Genomic DNA, 20810 nt, shown 5'->3' on the forward strand with positions numbered 1-20810 from the left:
CAGGAACATTAAGAATCAAGGCAGATTTTGTTGATTATCTGCCAACTCTGCATAGTAGAGTCTACAGTGAACTAAGGTGTACTTCAGCTGATGGCTCCTGTCAACATGATGCCATGCTCAATACATGTCTGTATTTGAATAAACATGATGGTCTCACGCCATGTTTAAATACATAAAGCCAAATTGATAAGGACATAGTATGATTAAGAAAGCACTCATTACTACTTTTGTCGGTGACTGGGAGATATCTCATTCAGCCAATATAGATAAATAGATCAATAGTTACTTAAGATCATAACTTGTATTGTCTATACAACATAATAATGCATCTGTAGCTAGTAATGACATAGGAGTTATAGAACCTGAGCTGTACTGTCTCCACCTTTCAGAGTTTGCTGCATCTTTGAAGCAGGTGGCATTAGTTATGCCCAAGAAAATAGATCTGAAATTCCTGTAAATCTGTAGCTAACATTATTTCCAGAATGTATAGAGTCAACTGTTAGAGATGTGAAGTATCAGAATGGAATAAACAGTATCAGTGAAGTCAGAGAAGGTGGAAAGTTTGTTGATAACTTATTAATTTTTGGCTAAGATCTACTAAATTGCTGACTAGGTGATAGAACATTTGGCAGTAGAGCAATCTAGGCTGGTGGATCTGTTGTTTCTCGGCTGAGTGGTGAGATGCCTTGGATATGTTTTAGGAGTGTGTGGCCTTGAGCTCGATAAAGAGTATCTTGATTTTGGGGATGGGACTCAATAAAAGGAAATAAGGAAATAGGATTTTTTATTTCTAGAGTTATAAAGTAAGGTTTTGCTAGCTTTGTTTGCATCAGGAATTTGACCAGCCTTCTTTTCTTCACTTGTGTAGCTCCTCCTCTTCCAGGCCTAACTGTAAGCACTTTTTCCATGGGGAACTCTTCCTTCACCACTAGGGCTAGGTTTGATGTTCCTGTGGGAGGCTCCCCACACACTCTGAATACGTCAGTTGAGCCTGGCACTCACCACACTATATTGATATTGCTTTCTTTATTGATCTCTCTTCTACTAAACCATTGCAAACTTTTAGAAGAGGAAATATATGTGTCTTGCTCACTGTCATAGCTATATTACTTGGCATTTAATATTTCCTAAATATGTATTGTGGAACAAATATTTCATTACTTTCAAGCTTTACTTGTGACTTAGTATTTTCCTTCTTGTATCAACACTTACTAATGTTTCTACTTAGTGTCTTGAGATCCTTACCACTTAGTCATAACTTTCAAGAAATTCAGTCAGACTGCTTTAAGATTTCTAGAAATATGTCCATCCTTAAGTAATTTGCCTTTAAAATAATTTACTGTGTATAAGGTTATGCATTCCAGGTTTACGATTTAGAAAATATAAATATTAAATCAGTAAAATATTGATCTGAACATTTTTGGTCATTGTGGTTAAAATTATGTGATATGAATTGGGAATGTCCTTGAAGGACTTACAGAAGATGAGCTCTATAGCTGAACCTTTGGTTGGATAATCTTCATAAAATAAGTTAATCCCTCTAAGCCTTTTGTCTACTGATAAAATTGAATTGTAACCTGTTTTTATCTAAGTATTGTTTCAAAAAGTTAAAGCCTTTTAAGTAAAGCCCTATGAAAATTGTCAAATTTTGTTCAAATGGCTTCAAGCTTTCAGAGTTTATTATCCTTTCTGTATTATGCATATATAAATAAGAGCCCTGTGCTTATGTCAGAATTAGCAATATGTAAGGTATTGAGGACCCCTTCATGGGCTTGAGACAGAGACCAGATTCAATCTAGTCTAAGCGACAATGTAACTTAATCAATCATACTTAAAGGAGGACCAGGGATGGGCGGGGACTGGGCACTGGAATTACATTACCCAGCATGGTAGTTCCCCAAGGAAGAGATGCTGCTGGCAGAACAACAACACATCCATGGAAGCCTCAGTAGTGGCCAGGCTTAAGAGTTTAGAAGTAACTCTGCTGTGTATATTTATACCTATCTTCACCTCCATTTAGTAAGTATACATTCTCAAATGGTGTGAGCAAATATTTGACTATCCCTGGTCTGCCATTCCCTGCTGAAGGAGTTGGCGCAATTATGTTAACCAAGGGCAGAGTTTATTAAAGTCAGAATTTGGGAAGTTCTTATCAAAACAATTATTAAATATTATCTTTTGCTCTTATTTTAAAAAACAAAAGTTCACAAACTACTTATTACAATCAACCTTCAGAATAACTCAGTTTTGAGGCTTATTACCTATGAGGTGAGGCAGGCATGAGGAGATGACACAAAGAGAAACATACTTAGTTACAACTGGAATTTGATGGAAGGACTGGAGGAGAAGGGTGAATAATGTGTCAACCGACCTTTGGGTTTATGTAGTTGAGCAAGTCATTAGGGAGACTCGATAACACTCTGAGTATCATTGTGTTGTACACTCACAATTGGTGCTATTGTGTGGAGAGAATGCTCAATGCATGAAAAAGGAGTATGTTTAGTGTGTTTAAACAGAATCTTTCTAGAAGTCATTCAGATTTTTTTCCTATGGAAGATACCAGTGATCCTTTTGTAAAATACAGATTCCACTGTGTCTTTCACCTGTGTAAATAAGGATGATCAGTTTTCATATTGCATAATCATACAATCAACCTCTGCATTCGTGTCAATTACAGCTTATTTTTCTAATCATTGTTGAATGATCAATTTTCTTTGCAACACTATGTGTCTTCCAGACTAGAAAAATCACAAGAAGGAAAATGGCATTCTCATAATGTGTCAAAGCAGACAATTTTGAAAATGTAAAACAGCTGAGCTCACTTGACATTTCTTGATGTCATCTGCCAGCAGAGAAGGCTGTTAGAGAGCTCCTTTTCCTGGTGATTTTTTTCCCAGAATTCTGCCAAACTTAGAGAATGACATATAATTTACTAAAGAGAAAATGGGCCAAAATGGGACATTTCTATTTCAAAGTCTACTAGCGCCTAGAAAATAAACGCCAAATAGTATTCCATCTGTTTCTTTTAAGCAGCCTTGTCATATACTTTCTTAACGGGACCTAGATAGAAACATTGTTTTCATATTTAGTGAGAACTTGAAAGGGTTCACAAATTATGGCTGTGGAGTCTAGCCTTAAGGTGGCAGCGAACTGAGGTGATGTAGAGGTATACGACAAAAATGGAAACTTCTAAAGCATGTCAACAGTGAGCTCTGCAGGAGAGTTATAGCAGGGGGCTAATAGACATATAATCTTGATGCTTCATTTTCCCTTCAAGAAATGAGATTAATTAAGGATATGTCAAATATATGGCTTCTGGCATATGTACACTGTTTGCAGAAAGAGAAGCATTCTAAGAACTGACTAGGAAAAGGAAAATCCCTCCTTTGGGAGAATACATTTTAATAATGTTTCTGAGTTAAAGTCACATCATTTAACTTGTAAGGAATGATTATTAGCATGACTTTTTAAAGATGTTTGCTTGAATTTCAGCAAATATGTAAGCATATGTTGTCAGCATCTTGGTGTAGTATTTAGGGATACAGCCTATCCAACTGACAAAAGGACTTACAGATGTAATACTCATTTTCCTAATGAGGTTCAAGCCAAAATCTGTTGTTATGCACAGATGTGCAATGACATTTACCAAACATGTGCAGATATTTTTGAAGTAGGCACACTGTTAAAAATGTCCCACCTGCAGGAAATTGTGTCATCATGAGAGGGTTGCCACAAACTCTATCTTAGTAGCTTGCCAGAGGCTGAAGCTTTTGACCGAATCTCAAAATGTGAGGTGTTTGGAGCTTCACTGATGTGAGATGGACCCTCCTACATGTTGAAGAGCCTATTGCAAATGGATCTCATTAGTCAATGGCCACTCAGCCTCTGATTCCTTTTCTAAAAAATCACAGATCATCTGTTTAATATTATTGATTCTAGAATGTTTCTGGGTTTTGACATCAATTGAATTATATGAGGCCTGTTTGTGATGGAATTAAGGGCTACCCTAAAATGAAGAGTTAGGAGACATTTATGCCTAAGAGCACCAGACAGGAATATGTATGAGTTATTCATTCAGCAAACATTTATAGCCTTTATTATGTGCCAGGAACAGAAAAGACAAAGATGAACAAGATGATACATTTCTTGCCTTCAAATGATTCTGTGCTTCTGTATGCCAGTTTTCTTGTCTTTGCCACCTTATTAACACAATATCAGTCATTCTCTCTTTTTTTTTAGATGGAGTCTTGCTTTGTTGCCCAGGCTGGAGTGTAGTGGCACCACCTCGAGTCACTGTAACCTCTGCCTCCCGGGTTCAAGCAATTCTTCTGCCTCAGCCTCCCAAGTAGCTGGGATTACAGGCACCCACTGCCACGCTCAGCTAATTTTTCTATTTTTAGTAGAGATGGGGATTTCACCGTGTTGGCCAGGCTGATGTCGAACTCCTGACCCCAAGTGATCTGCCTGCCTTGGCCTCCCAAAATGATGGGATTACAGGCGTGAGCCACCACACCCAGCCTCAGTCATTCTTTAATTTTCCCTCTTAACTTTGCAGCCTGTCTAAATCTGGATGCAATTTACCAGAATGCTTCTTTTATTCCTCAGAGCTAGTGAGCCAATTGCATGACTACTCTAAACTTTTGTTCTTTCTTTTTTAACTCTCTTAGAATTCATTGTCACTACCCAATATGTTAGTGCTAATTTGCTCTCTGTTTCCTATGTACTTATAAGATGGTAATACCATTAAAAGACATAAATGAATGAATTATATTTTAGGTGCCAGGTACCATGCTGAGTATCCACCATGAGTTATTTCACTCATATCTGAGAATAGTTTCATGAGGCATGCATTATGATATCTGTTTCCTAAAAGAGAATAATGGAAGCTTAAATTAGTTGCCCAAAGCCACGTACTCCTGTATGGTGAAGTCAAAATGCTTAAACAGGACAAACTCCAAATTATTGACTTTTAGTGTCCTTTATTTCTTTTGAATCCCCTAGAGTCTTTAAATTTGTTCATAGAGCATTGATCTTATGAGACACCATTTCCTTTATTAAAGTCAACATGTGGTATCACCTTTTTTCTAGACATCTGATCTTTTGATGTAGAGTCTGTCTCTAAACCATCAGTGTTTTAGTATAATGCCTCATAGTTACTTCAAAATAACTATCATGAATATACTCAATCATATAGGTGTATGCCTCACTCCTCTCTGCATTGATCCTTTTGCTTCTGTAAAATGTTATTGTTCAATTGCTCCTTTGAGATGATCCAATTCAATTTACCATCCAATTCAGTAATCCTGTCTCTGTTATTTTAGTAGTTGGTCTACTTGAACACTTCCTATAATGGAAAACTTCTTAGCACAAGATTCAACCATTGCTATACTCATTTTGTCTCTAAATTGAATCTTAATAGGCAACCCTATAAGTTCTAATTACTAGTCTTAATTCTGTACTTTACAAGTTAGAAGGAAATCACTCTTAATCCATCAGAAACACTATCTGGTCGATTCATTCAAATTTCATTTGAGATGGAATAGTTAAGGCTGTTAGCTTAAGATGGAAAAATAAAATAAAGAAAAATATGAGTGTATAAATAAAGAGGAAAAGTAAAGAAAGTTAGCCTGTAGCAACTAGGAGCTATTTGAGAGCAAGTTCTGTATCTTGTTTATCTTCATACCACCAGTTCCTGGTATAGTTCTTGGCACATAGTAAGGTCTCAAAAATGCCCATAAAATGTTTGTAATAAATCTCTTAACTCTTGACTTCAGGGTAGCCCTTAATTCTGTTATAAACAGCTCCACTGAATTTACTTAAAGTCTAATAAATGCATCAAATACTTTAGGTCTTTTACTGACTTTTCCCTTTCTCTTATACAGGATGACTGTCCTCAATTTTTAATCTTTTTCACAGATTGTTTCCCCTTTGTAACCCAGTCATTTATTTAATCCAAAACATCTGCTGAACACTTTAGAACTATCATAGATCTCAGAGTAGAATATGGTACCGATATAACTCAGGTATATGAATAACTGTGAAGCCGATATAACTCAGGTATATGAATAACTATGAAGCAAGGTATAGTGGCAAAAGTCACTAAGGAGACACAATCAGAAGGTTGCAGACATTTAGAGGGGGAAAAATTCTAGTTGAAGTGAATGGGAAAGTCTTCATAGACAAAGTGGCTTTTGAACTGAGCCTTTAGGGACTACTAAGATTGCTGTAGATAGAGGAAAATAACTGGACTAAAGACCTGATGGCAGGAAAAGGATGGGTGGATTTGGAAACTATGCATTCAGTCCATTGACTGAAATATGTTATGTTTAAGGGATTATGGGAGATGAAGCTAGGAAGATACTCTTAATTAGAGATGTGAATTAAATGTAAAGATGAATAGATTTTGTTTTATTTATGGCAGTAGGAAGAAGCTATTGAATGTTTGGTGGGTATAATGATGGGATTAGCATAGTGCTTTGGAAAGATCAATCTAGTAGGACTGCTTGGAATAGCTTATCACTTTCTTAATTGTGTTTCTTTGTAAACAGCTCACAAGTGATTGTGTGATCTTTACTATTCTTGATAAGAGGGAACTCGTAGCATTTTTATCTTCATAACTCTATTATTATCTGTGGGCTTCTTGACTCCTCCTTTCACTCTTGGTCCCTTGTTTATAACCGATTTACACAGAAATCTAGTTATTTCTTAGAGAAAAAATTCCTTTTTTTCCCTGTTCTTTTGCCTAATATACCTGACCTTTGCCTCATGCCAGGGTTGTTTTAGATGACGTAAGTTTTATTTATTCTTTCCGCTTCTTCCCCACTTCGTCAGTCAATTCACAGCCTCCATTACCAGCTTTTCATAGTGCTGAGTTTCCATAGATTTTCAAGTACTTTAATTGTGGTTTAACAAATGTAAGAATATAGTGTATTGTTATTAACAAGGAGTGCAAGGAGAAAGACTGGGACACTTGGAACATTCCTTGTTTCCATAGCCTTATTCTGCATCTTCAAAACATGTTACTTATTAGCACCTATTTTTTGGTGCCTATGGGTGTCAGCCAAAATGGAAAAAGGCAAGAATTGATTTTTTATTGGCACATGTGATCCCTCACATCCATCTATCCCTGATGCCCTCAGTGCCTGCCATCAGATGAACTCTGGATGGTTCACACAGCTTTGACTTTTAAAGATTACTTCTTCAACACTGTTGGGAGTTACTGTGACTAAAAATTAGAGCTTGTAGAATGAATTAAAATGCTTATTCAGCTTCTTTACTGAAGACCACCTAAAGACAGAGGGTAGTTCTGAGCTTTCCCAGAAAAAGCCAGTCTGTAACGAGTAAAATAAGTAAATATTTCTTCTAATGTCCAGACATTGCTGTATAACCACAGGGATAAACAAAAATCAGAGAATCATGGCATTATTAAGTGAAAAAAAAAAAGGTGCTAGTGACTATCTCCAAACAAATGGAGATGTAAGAACTGCCCAACAAATAATTCAAAATCTCTATTTTAAAGAAGCTCAGCACACTGCAAAAAAAAAAATAATAATAAAAAACCAGAACAACAATTTAACAAACAGAAAAACAATATGACCAGAATGAGAAATATAATGGAGAGATTGAATTTTTTTAATCAAATAAATCTTAGAGCTGAAAAATACAATGAATGAAATGGAAAATGCAATGGGGAGCATCAGTGCAGAACAGAAGAATCTGTATGCTCAGACAGGTTATTAAAAAATATATAGTCAAAGGAGAAAAATGATGGAAAAAAGAACAAAAAACTCGTGAAATTTATGGGATAGCATCAAAAGAATGAATGTACAAGTCATAGGAGTTAAAGAAGAAGAAAAGAAAGATAAAGAGGAAATAGCATATTTACAGAAATAACAGCAGAAAACTTTTCAAACCTAAAGAAAAATATAAGTATCCAAGTACAGGATGGTCAAAGGTCTCCCATCAAATTCAAGCCAAATAAGACTACTGTAAGACATAATCAAACTGACAAAAATCAAAGACAAAGAGAGGAAAGCAGAAAAAGAATGAAGTAAATAACATATACAAGAATTCCATTATGCCTAGCAGCAGACTTCTCAGCAGAAATCTGTCAGGAGAGAGTGGGATCATACATTCAAAGTGCTGAAGGAAACAATATATTAGATAAAATACATTTTTTTTTTTTGAGACAGAGTCCTACTCTGTTGCCCAGGCTGGAGTGCAGTGGCATGATCTCAGCTCACTGCAACCTCTGCCTCCTGGGTTCAAGCAATTCTCCTGCCTCAGCCTCCCAAGCAGGTAGGATTACAGGCATAAGCCAACACATCCAGCTAGTTTTTTTGTATTTTTAGTAGAGACAGGATTTCACCATATTGGCCAGGCTGGTCTCAAATCCCTGACCTCAGTTGATCCGCCCAGCTCAGTCTCTCAAAGTGCTAGGATTACAGGCATGAGCCACCGTGCCTGGCCAATAAAATACATTTTAAGTCAAAAACTTTACAAAGAAACAAAGAAGATCATTGTATAATGATAATGGGATCAACCCAGCAAGAGGATATAACAATTGTAAATATATATGCACCCAACATCAGAACACTTAAATATATAAACAAATGTTAATAGCCCTGAAGAGAGAGATAAACTGCAATAGGATAATAGTAGAAGACTTCAACACCCTACATGTAGTAATGGACAGATGGTACAGACAGAAAATCAATAAAGAAACCCAGATATAAAGTAAAACCTAGATCAAATGGACCTAACTTAATTGTACAAATGTTCTATCCAACAGCTGTAGAATACTTCTCAACTACACGTGGAACTCTCTTTAGCATAGATTACATGTTAGGCCACAAAATTAATTTTAACAAATTTTAGACTATTGAAATAATATCAAGTATTTCTGACCACCATGGGATAAAAGTAGAAATCATTTTTCTACTGTAGTTATTAATATATTGTATATATAGTGACAGTAGTTATTAATACATTGTATTCTTGAAAAATGCCAGGAAAATGGATGTAAAGTGATGACTATATGAGGTATTGCAATTGTTAATTAGTTAGATTTAGTCATTCTACAATGTATACATATGTTAAAACATTATGTGGTACACAGTAAATATGTATAATTTTATCTGCCATTTAAAAAATTAAAAAAATAGAAAGTAAAACAAACAAAAATCACATATTAGTAAAACAAGCTAGGCTTTGGAGTCAGACGGAAACTAACTCTTATAATTATTATATATGTGACCTGGGCAGTAACTTAGCTTTTCTGAGACTTAATTTGAATATTTATAGAAAGGAGATAGGACTATTTCATAGGATTAACATATGTTAAGCAAACATAACAAAGTTTCATTATGCGTAGTAAATGTTCAATAAAGATACCCTAAATAATGATCATTATTATGAACATATTTGTACTAAAATCATTATCCACTTGGTCCTTCTAGTATCCTTAACATTTGAAAGTCAGTTTACATTTTAGAATCATTATGTTGGTGAATTGGTTTCCAACAATTATTGGAAGTCACCATTGGCCTTTACAGGTTACTTTCTACAAGGTATGAAGTCAAACAGAAGTTAGAGAAACAGCTATTTTATTTCTATCTCCTTCATTACAGGGCAGCCCACTCCCTTCCAATGTATGAATATGGTGACAACATTGATGGTAATTTTTCTTACTATTAGGTATATAATAATGATTCTTATCTGCAGTGTCCAATTTTATGACCCATCCTCTATATGTCATTAAAAAGATAACTTTTCCAGTTAAGAAAGGTTAAAATATATCCTCCAAACTAACTGTGAGGCAATTTGTGCAGTGGAGACATTGGCATGCTCCAGATGCATAGTAAACAGCAAATGGCCTTTTCTAATTATGAAGCATTTGTCTCAGAACATTCCGGCAGTTAGAATTTAGCTTTAGGCTAACATATGCCTTAATAATGTTGGGAAGCAGTTATGGGCTTGATGGAGCCCCTCAAGGTCTCTCCCAATCTTCTTATTCTGTCACACTAAGTATCTGAGTGATCACAGACGAGTCAAGCATCAGTAAAGGGGGGGTAGAATACAGCTTCTGGGATTCCTTGAGCATATATTAAAGTACCTTATGATGTGAGCTGATATTCTTTAATGGTAAATATGAGGTAGGAGAATAAGCTAATCATACTTTTCCATGTCTTTCTTCCTGTGCCAAGCCCTCAATTTCTGGTCTATTTAGAAAAAGTATGGATCAGCAAACATTTTAAATGAGACTTACCTACTATCTGAGAATGTTCCCTGAAAAACATGGTCCAACTTGAGAAAAATAATTCGCTCAGGAATTCTTTTCAGAAATTTCAACTAATGTTCTACTGCAGGGGAAAGATGTTCAGACACAACTAAAATTGAAAACCAGTTCTCTCCTAATAGAGATTATGATGGTCTGTGGTGATTTGCCAAAGAATTATAAGAATATTTTATTTAGTTGAAATGTTTGACACACAAAATTCAATTCAGAGTATATTTGATGAATTCTCACTTTGTTATATTCCAAGGAACAAAAGAAATGTGTAAAGAAATGATTATCTGTTATGAGTGTTGTTATTCTAGAGCAGCACTAACCAACAGAAATGTTATATAAGCAATATATATAATTTTATATTTTCTGGTGATAACATTAAAAAGTAAAGAGAAGTGAGTATAATGAATTTTACTAGTAAACTTTTATTTTACCCAATATACCAAAAATATTATTATTTTAACATGTAATAAATGTAAAATTATTCCTAAGTTATTTTACATACTTTTTTCATACCATCTTCTAAATCTTGTGTGTAACTTGTGCATCTAATTTCACATTAGCCTCATTACAAGTTCTCAATAGCCATGTATGGCAAATAGCTATTATATTGGACAGTGCAGATTAAAACATATCAAGGGCTAAGCTTGATAAAAGTTTAGCACAGAAGGGTCTGGAAAGGGAAAAAATATTTAAAAGGTACTGTGCTGGTTAATTTTGTGTCAGTTTGACTGGGCTAAGGGATACCCAGATAGCTGATAAAACATAATTTCTGGGTGTATCTATCAGAGTGTTTCAGACAAGATCAGCATTTGAATCGGCAGACTGAGTAAAATGATCCACTCTCACCAGTGTGAGCAGGCATCGTTCCTTCTGCTGAAGACCTAGTTAGGACAAAAAAGTAGAGGAAAGGCAAATTTGATCTCTCTTCTTGACCTCCATAACTGCTTAGCCAACTTCTTTCATAAATACCCACTTATGTGTCTATATAGCCTGTTGGTTCTGTTTCTCTGGAGAATCTTGACTAAGATTGACTAATACAACTATCTTTGCTTGGAGTCTTGCAAGCATATGTGGGAGTTTTAGAAGACAAATGGGTGAAAAGTCATTCTAGGTTGAGGACCTATCATGAACAAAGGCATGGAGTAAAACAAGCTTTAATCTGGAGGGGTAGAGGCAGGCTTGAAGCTGGGGAAGACATGGGGAATGTCACCAGTGCCTGCTTATGGAATTTGAATTGTGCCTTAAAAACTCTAGGTATCTGAGTATTTTTTTTTTTTTAAATACTGATGTGAGACTTCTGAAGAGTAAAACAAAGCGTGAAACACAATTTATTTAGTTATCTAGCCAAGTAAATACATCTGATCACTTTTGTTTATTGTAGTAAAATATATATTTTTTACTTATATATATAATGGTTAGGATGATAAATTTTATTATATATGTAAGAGACTATATAATAAAATATATATTATATATCTTTATATTATTTATAATATATATTATATTTTATTTTATAATGTAATATATTTATACTATATAATATACAGATTATAATTTATATCATTATACATTATACATAAATATAGAATATATAGATAAATTTGTTGTATGTATTTAATATTAAATATAATATTTTATTATATTATTTTATGTTATATATAAATATCTAATATATAAATATACAAATAAAATACATATGTAATAAACTTTTATGTTTTATATATATCTAAAATATATCATCCTAACCATTCTGAAGTGTACAATCAATCAATGCCTTTAAGTACATTCACACTGTGCAACCATCATCACTATTCATCTTCATAACTTTTTCATCATCCTAAACTGAAACACTGAACTTATTAAAGGGTAGCTCTTCATTTCCCCACTCCTTCCCAGCCCCCAGTAACTACTATTCTACTTTTTATCTCTGTGAATTTGACTATTCTAGGACCTCGTATCAGTGGAATCAGACAATATTTGTCTTTTTGTATGTGGCTTATTTCACTTAGCATAATGTTTTCCATGTTTATCTATGTTATAGCACATATAAGAATTTCATTCTTTTCACAAGCCTGAATACTATTTAACTGTATGTATACACCACATTTTGTTTACTCATTCATCCCTTGAAGGACTTCTGGGTTATTTTAACCTTCAGCTATTGTAAATAATGCTGCTGTGAATATTAACACACAAATATCTGTTTGTGTTCCTGCTTTCAGTTATTTGGGGTGTATACTCAGAAGTAAAATTTCCGAATCATATACTGATCCCATGTTTAATTTTTTCAGGAACCACCATATCATTTTCCACAGTGGCTGTACCATTTTATATTCCTACCAGCAATGCACAAGGGTTCCAATTTATCCACATCGTCACCAACACTTACTATTTTATATTTTTTAATAAAATAATAGCCATCCTAATTGGTGTAAAGTGCTATCTCATGGTGATTTTGATTGGCATTACCCTAAGGTTAGTGGTGTTGAACATCATTTTTATATCCTTATTGGTCATATACATTTATCTTCTTGGCCAACTTTGATAAAAGGAAAAATTTTTCCCAAAACATAAAATTTACTTGGCTGATACTTCATAATATTTGTGAAGCTTCATCTTGGCCTCCTAATATTCCCAAAGCTATCTGAGTGTTCAGGTGTTTGTCCTGGGACTCAGCCTGGTACATTTATTTCTAGACTATAAATATCTGTAGGACCATGTGATTTCAGAATGTTTTTAAGATAATTATGCTTTTTTATTATAGCAAGGAAAATTTTGAAAGCATTAGAAAATACTTTGAAGATAATAGTTTTATATTTATAATGTAGAAAGTAAAAGAGAATTACAAGCTAATTTTGCTCATTGCAAATCACTTAGGTTAGTTTATAATGTGCATGGTTCTCACCCCTTAAAACGGGGTAATTTTGCTAATACAGTGCTGTCTGCACTTTTGAATAATATGAATGCAGCATTCATTATTCCACTATTTTATTTTCACTCATATGTCTAGGCTAGAAAGTCGAATATTAGGGTCAAATTCCCTCTACCTGACTTTTCCTATCTGTTTAAGATCCTTAATATCTTTCAAATTCATCTACGTCTCTAGCTTCTTTGCCATTACCAAGGTCCACCCACCTGAATAATTCCAAGAGCTGCTAACTAATCTCTGTCCCTGTCTTGGTCTCTCTCTCTATCTCTATTTCTGACTCTGTCTCTATTTCTACATCGGTCTTTCTTCCCTGAGTCCTGTCCTCCTCCAGTGCACCATTAGGTACTACTAGCAAAATCTTTCTGAAGGGAATCATTTGCTTTAAACCCTTCTGTGCCCCCCTCTTCATTGGCCTCAGTATCAAGTTATAACTCCGCATCAAGGCACACAAGAACCTTTGCCATCTAACCATTGTTGCTTTCCTCATCACTTCTGTCTCACCTCTGACTACCTCCTAGCATCTCAGCATCCCTGGACCACTTGGAGTTTCCTCCAAGGGACACATTTTCTTCTTTATATATGCAACGAGACTCCTCATTTTGGAAAACACTTGTGGTGGTAGTTGTGGTGGTGGTAGGATAACCTCAAAAATATCTAGCAATCCCCGTGGCATACTTGATTCTGGAGCAAGGTCTGTGAGGACACTGTTGAGCTCAGTATTGACACTTTAGTTACTGAACTGTGGGGATCCTAGGAGATACTGGGGGAAAGGCTGGGAAGGGCTGTCAGGGAACTCAGGGAAATGGCTGTTTACTAAATAGTATAAAAGTATTTTGATGTTTTAGCAAGTGGCATGACCCTAGGGACACAGACCAGCTAAGTACTAGCCCTGCCATTGCCACTCCCACTACCTCTTTCTCTGACCTAATTTTTCCTCCAGGACTTGCTTAGAGCAGGGGCTCTTAATCTTGTTGGTTGTTTGTCATGGACCTATTTGTCAGTTTGGTGAAGCATATGGACTCCTCTAAGAGTAATCTTTTTAAAGACATGAAATAAAATACATAGGATAACAAAGAAAATCATTTATATTGAAATACTGTGATGACATTTAATGATGAATAGTGATATAATTTATTAAAACTAAGATCTAGAGTCAGCTCTAGTAACTGCCATAATTTTGAAGTAGTGATGAATATAAATTATATTAAGATATCTGCAGCAAATATAGGAGGATATAAAAATAGCCACTGTTTCTATTGGTAACAAATCATACTGTGGTTTGTTGCTCAAATTTTTATAATCATAGGAAGAAATGCTAAATATCAGTTATAGTAAAAATAAGGGTGCTGTTTTTTCTCCCTCATGTTCAAGAATCTCTTGAGTTCCATTGACAGATGTTTTGGAGCTCCATAGATGCCAGATTTCTTAGTCAGTTCGGACTATTGTAACAAATACAGATGCTCCTGGACTTGCAATGGGGTTATATCCTAATAAACCCGCATGAATTGAAAATATTGTAACTCGAAAATGCATTTAAACACTCAACCTACCAAACATCATAGCTTTGGCTAGCCTACCTTAAACATGCACAGAACACTTACATCAGTCTACAGTTGGGAAAAATCATGTAGCACAAAGCCTATTTTATAATAAAATGTTGAATATCTCATGTGATATATTGAATACTTTACTGCAGTACAGTTTCTAGTCAATACATATCACTTTCACACCATTGCAAAGTTGAAATTTTTTAAGTGGGACCACCATAAATCAAGAACCATCTGTACCATAGACTGGATGGCTTAAAAGACAAACATTTATTTCTCACAGTTCTGGAGGCTAGAAGCCCAAGATAAGGGTACCAGAGAGGCTGGCTTCTTGCTGATGCCCCTATTCCTTGTTAGGTCCTCATATGGCCTTTTCTTGGTGCTTGCATGCAGAGAGGGAGATCCTCTTTTTCTAAGGACACTAATCCCATCATGTGTGCTTTACCGCCATGATGTTATCTAAATCTGGTGTCATCCCAAGGCAACCACCCTCTGATAGCATCACATTGGGGATAGGGCTTCAACGTTTGAATTTTGGGAGGACACAAATATTCAGTCCCTAACCCTGGGTGTAGCATCCTAGCTTAGATGATTCTTTTCTTCAAAGCCTTCTTTAATCATCTCTTCTCAGCTCCTCCCCATGGAAAGCATGTGTTGCCTTTTTTGTGTATTCACAGCCCCAGAAACTTACCCCATGGTAGCATTTATCCCTTCATTTGTTTTTCTCTTGTACTAGACCAGGAATCAGCAAGTATTTTCTGTAAAGGGCTGGATAGGAAATATTTTAGGCTTTGCAGTACATATGGTCTCTGTTGCAATTACTCAGTTCAGCCAGAGACAATATGTAAATGAATGGGCATGGCCGTGTTCCAGTAAGACTTTTATGGACACAAATTTATTTATGGACACAGAAAATTGTTTCATACAATTCTCATGTGTCACGAAATATGCTTCTTTTTAAATTTTTCAACGATTTAAAAATACAAAACCCATTCTTAGCCAGTAGACTGTACAAAAACAGACCATGGGCCAGATTTGGCATGGATAATAGTTTGTCTACCTCTGTACTAGATCACAAGTTTCTTGAGGGCAGGGACTGTGAATTTGTTTTCTATCCTGTAGATCTAGCACCAGTGTTTGCCATATTGGTATAAAATAAATATGAGCTGAATAAATATTTGAGTCTATAAGTGCATTATACTTACATATGCTTCCCAATATTCTTCCAGAATTTGAGTTGAACAACAGATGAATTCCTCAGTAGAAGAACTTAAGCCAAATCCAGATTTGTGGTCTCTTAGTCTAGCACAATTTTATGGCTCCTTCCTCTGTAATCTTGGTGTCCCCTAAATGAAGGCCAACTGTTTCATGCATTGAAGTTGTTCTCAAGTACTTGTGCGTTTAGAGGTCTCAGAGTAATGGGAGTTTATTTTCCACTGAGTGGGATGTATGTGACCTTAACCTGAGAAAATGATATACATTTCAGCAAAGAATTTTAGATACATACTTGAATAAAAAGGAAAATCACTTCCCAGCACTGTCTCAGCTTTATACCCTTTAGACTTAAATGTTCAACAGTAATCATCATGAAAATCACAGGAATTTTATTTGTGAAATGCTTATTCCCTATGGAGATTAACACATCACTTAAGATCAAAGGTGAATGAAGAGATATATTTTTGAATGGTCTCTGTAAGTTATGGAAGCAATCGATTTACACTCCAGCAGGCTAGTTAAAAAGCAAGATGTTAATCACAACTCTAATATAACCATATTTTTGATAATAAGTCAAGGTGATTATTAGTCATGCTTGTCCATCTGTAAATAGCTGACTTGACTAATATGTATGTTGGCCAAAGCTAAATATAAAAAAGGTTTTGGTATCATGCCCAAGGTCATGGACAAATTTGCAATCTCATCAAGCTATGTTTATTATCATGCAAAATATCTGAACTACAGTTTTACCTAGAGACATTTTAATAGCCCATGTAAACAGGAACCAAAAAGTAAAATGAAATTATTGAATTCTGTCAATTTATTTTTTAAAGTCATTTTTCAACACATAGATAATGAAATCTGATACATTCGGTTTAGATATTTTGATGGGCATCAGATGCTACATAGGCTTAAATTATTTTGTGGGTTTTTTGCAGGTGAACTCCATGTACGTAAAGTTCATTAATAAATTTGCCTAATGCCTACCAAATGAAATGCTAATTTCTAGTGGAGGAGCAGAGATTATAAGAGATGAGACAGGGACTTTTCTCTGAAGGAATATACAAATTTATATAAGGAAACATGATACAGACCTAGGAGAGAGATAATAATATTAACACATGCTAAGCACCAAGGAGAGAAACAGATAGAAAAAAGCAGCAATTCACAGGACAGGAAGGGACCAGGGTCAATGCCTGGGCTTGAGGTGCGAACTCAGACTTAAAATGCTGCAGACAGCTTGGCCACAATAAATACATGTGCATGTGCATGCACTACCCCCAAACCGTGCAGCAACACTACGGAAAGCTCAGCCATTTCAGTCTCTTTTCCTGGTAGACTCCTGAGCTCATTTCCAACTGTGCTCTTGTTTATGTACTTTCCCCACCCAGTTACTCTTTGCCCACCTCTTTTGTAGCTCAACTCCCACCACTTTTTAAGGTCCCACTTCCTGTTCCAACTCTTAGGAATCCTCTCCTGATTTCCCAAGTTCTTTGTGGCTATGTCATCCAGTCTTAACTGTTTGTCTCAAGTAAAAAGGTATTGTAGAAAAGAGTCTGGAGGCAGCAGATGTATTAGAATCTGGCTGAAGGATACCTGCACTACCTTTGTTTTTGATGAAGTGTCATTTGTAAAAAAACATTTAGAATGGAGCCAGGCACACACAAGTTCCAGCTGCTTTGTTCTATTTCTACTTCAGTGAGCATGTTTTGTTTTTTCTTTAATATAGAGTTGGCCAAAGGAGGAGTCATATTCTAGTTTTGCAGCTTAAATGTTGCAAGAAAAAAATAGATACAATTCAAAGATGGGTTTACTCTGGAGTACAATATTCATTCCTCTTATCTTCCTTCTCCCCTGTTCGTTTGTGTGTAACTTCTAGCTCCTCCCCACAAGGCACACACATGTCCTAATTCCTCTGATAACTTTTTTTCTCCTCCTTCACTCCCAAATCATGATCCATCACATTCACTGGGCTTAGTCTTGAGAACTGTGAAACAGAGAAAATTGCGCTCTTCTGTCTTTCTATGTTTGGCTCAATTAACTATATCCTGGCCCTATTCAAAGCTCTTCCTCAGACTACATTCCCCATGACTATGATATTTGAATTGTTTTTTTTTTAGTTCATTTGCTAGCTTAAAATATTTTACGTCATGAAAATTTGAAAACATATATAAAAGTAAAGAGAATAATAAATCTCTCATATGCCATCACACCAATATAATAACCAAGATTTTTAATGTGCTCATTTTAAAAGTGTTACACACTATAACATTTGTCTTTTAAACTTCTCTTAGTCATGTGCTTAATAGATGAAATGGTGAAGTTGTGGGGTATTCAGCTTCAACATTTAATTATGCATTGTCAAAGATAGTGGTGCATAAGAGAATAAATTAAAATTCAACAAACATGTCTACTGAAACTACCACGTGGCAACTTTGGGCACAGATGTCAATTTGTAAAACGAGCTTTGTGTGGAAATCATTGTGTAACTATTATTTCTATTATATAAATTCTCCCCTAAGCCTGAAAATTGAAATTTTACTTCTACTTTTTATAATTAAAATATTGTCATATGAGTCATTAACACCATGCTGAGTAATTACTAGGGTTTATTATTACTTGTAAACCTCTTTTTTCTTCATGCTATTTTCTTCATATATAGCCTTGAATTACAAAATACTTTCTATGTGGGCTTAGACAATCAACCCCCAAGGGTCATAGAGCAAGGGCAACAGGAATCTTCCTAGTAGATAATAATGCGAGTATGGAAAATTATGAACTACATTTTGCCTGTAAACATATAGGACTTTTTTAATGAAATAGGGTAGCATTGTGATATTAGCTTTAAATGTTTGTAAAAAGGCAATCATTTTCATGCTTCTCATGAATAGCTCATCTCCTTTGCAGAATGTTGTTCACAGTTGAAATTCTCTAATTAATTTTTCCCTGTTTGTTTCTCTTTTATTTTTCTCCAGCTCTTGTAAATGTAAAACTCTGGGCCATTGATCGACAATGTTTTCAAACAATAATGATGAGGACAGGACTCATCAAGCATACCGAGTATATGGAATTTTTAAAAAGGTAGGATGCTTTCTTTTCTCTTGTGAGAGTGTTTACTTTCCTTTTAGCCCTATTATCTGAAATGCAGCACCCTGAATTTCAGGGTGCTTTTTGCCTTTCTCTCAGTCATAATAGTCTACAAATGTGTAGAGATGTAAGACTTCGAACATGCTTCTTTATATTTCTGGTGATAAATCTGTAGAGATGTAAGACTTCAAACAAGCTTCTTTATATTTCTGGTGCCAGTTCCCATGATGTATGGTTAAGTCAGAACCTCAGAGTTTCATGACATGTATTAAGCCATTCTCTCATAGAAGTGAGCAACTCAGAGAAACAAATAAAAATGTGCTTGAACAAAAAAGGATATTGAACACATCTTCAACTATTTATTGGTTAATATATTTATGACACATCTTCTAAACAGACCCACACTGTAAGGCCGAGTCATCTCTTGTGTGAGTTTCCATATGAAAGGTCAGATGACTAAGATGAAAAAGTTCCAAGAAATAGCTTATTATCCTTTAATCCTGAGCTTAATTTCCCAAATAAAATTCATTTTATGCTACAGGTTTGAAATATCAAAAGCTTTTCTTTCATTTATATTATATATTATCATAATAACTCAATATAGGATGGAAATTAGAATAAAAACCAGCTTTTTATTTCTTAGGAATACATTGATACTCACTGAAATGAATTTCTTTGTCTGCAAGTTTATTTTATTTTAAAGAAAATATATTATCTTATAATTGAAAAGAATATTGACAATTCTCATGACTTTTTAAAAAGCACTTATTTTTAAAATTACTTTTCTTTTGAAAACAGAGCCATTATGAAATAGTAATACACAAGTTATATGAGCATATAATGAGTGTACTGCTAATTAAGATTTCATTTTTGATAGGTAGAATGTTTAACATTTTTGTTTTGCTTTTTATTTTTGGTGAATAAATTGTTAAAATGAAGCTAAAAAGTCAAATTCACATTTTGCTTTAGTGATACATCTTAATAGGTAACTACTGAATTTTCTTAAGATGCAATTTTTGATATTCCTTACTTGGATATTTCTTGTAGTTAATTTATTTTCTTACTGCTTCATCTTTTATACATTTTTATTTCCATGTAAGACCTTTTATATTCATGCTAAAGGGGTAATACAATTCTAATGTGATATCAAGTAATAATATATTGAAAAATTACTGTCAGCAAGGTGTTGAATTTTTTTCTCAATGTGATTGGATGAAGAAACACTTAGAAGAGGTAGAAATGTAAATTCCTATTTGAAATTTAATGTGGTTTTCAAGGGAATTAAATTATTCAGGTGCCTTCTATATTAGGTGAGATGTATATATGTATGTGTTTGTATATACGTGTCTATACGTATGTTGTGTGTATGTGTGTGTATGATGAAAGATAGAGACAGAGAGAATGAATATTCATTTTAAGCCTTAACTTACAGTTTAAGAGCTATTGATTTCTTCTGGTGCAGCTCTGATAAAGATTACAACTGGTAATCAGTGAAATGGTAACCTATAGAATACAGTCCATTATTCATCTCACATACCTAAGCGTTGGACACTTACGATGTTGATTTTAGCTTCCATAAGTTTGTTTTTCCAAGAAAATGGACTGAGTGCCAATGCTATCTCAAATGACTCTAACAAGAACTCTTTCTGGTGGCACTATTTCAGGAGATGGAGATGTCTCAATCTGTGCATATGCACGTGTGTATGTGTGTGTGTGTTCAAATTCAAATCTTAAACAATAA

General features: G+C 34.8%; 1 protein-coding gene across 4 annotated transcripts in view; it reads left to right on the plus strand.

The window, feature by feature from the left end:
• PRKG1 (protein kinase cGMP-dependent 1) overlaps positions 1-20810 on the plus strand; it is a 1295238-nt gene that overhangs the window by 792159 nt on the left and 482269 nt on the right. For all 4 annotated transcript variants that reach the window (XM_034930587.3, XM_063607406.1, XM_003806332.6 and 1 more), the window contains exon 4: positions 18958-19063. In XM_034930587.3, the coding sequence (XP_034786478.1) occupies positions 18958-19063 (106 nt within the window). The remainder of the gene's footprint in view (positions 1-18957; positions 19064-20810) is intronic.

The sequence above is a fragment of the Pan paniscus genome, chromosome 8 (assembly GCF_029289425.2).
Source record: "Pan paniscus chromosome 8, NHGRI_mPanPan1-v2.0_pri, whole genome shotgun sequence".
In the NCBI taxonomy this organism is placed as follows: Eukaryota; Metazoa; Chordata; class Mammalia; order Primates; family Hominidae; genus Pan; species Pan paniscus.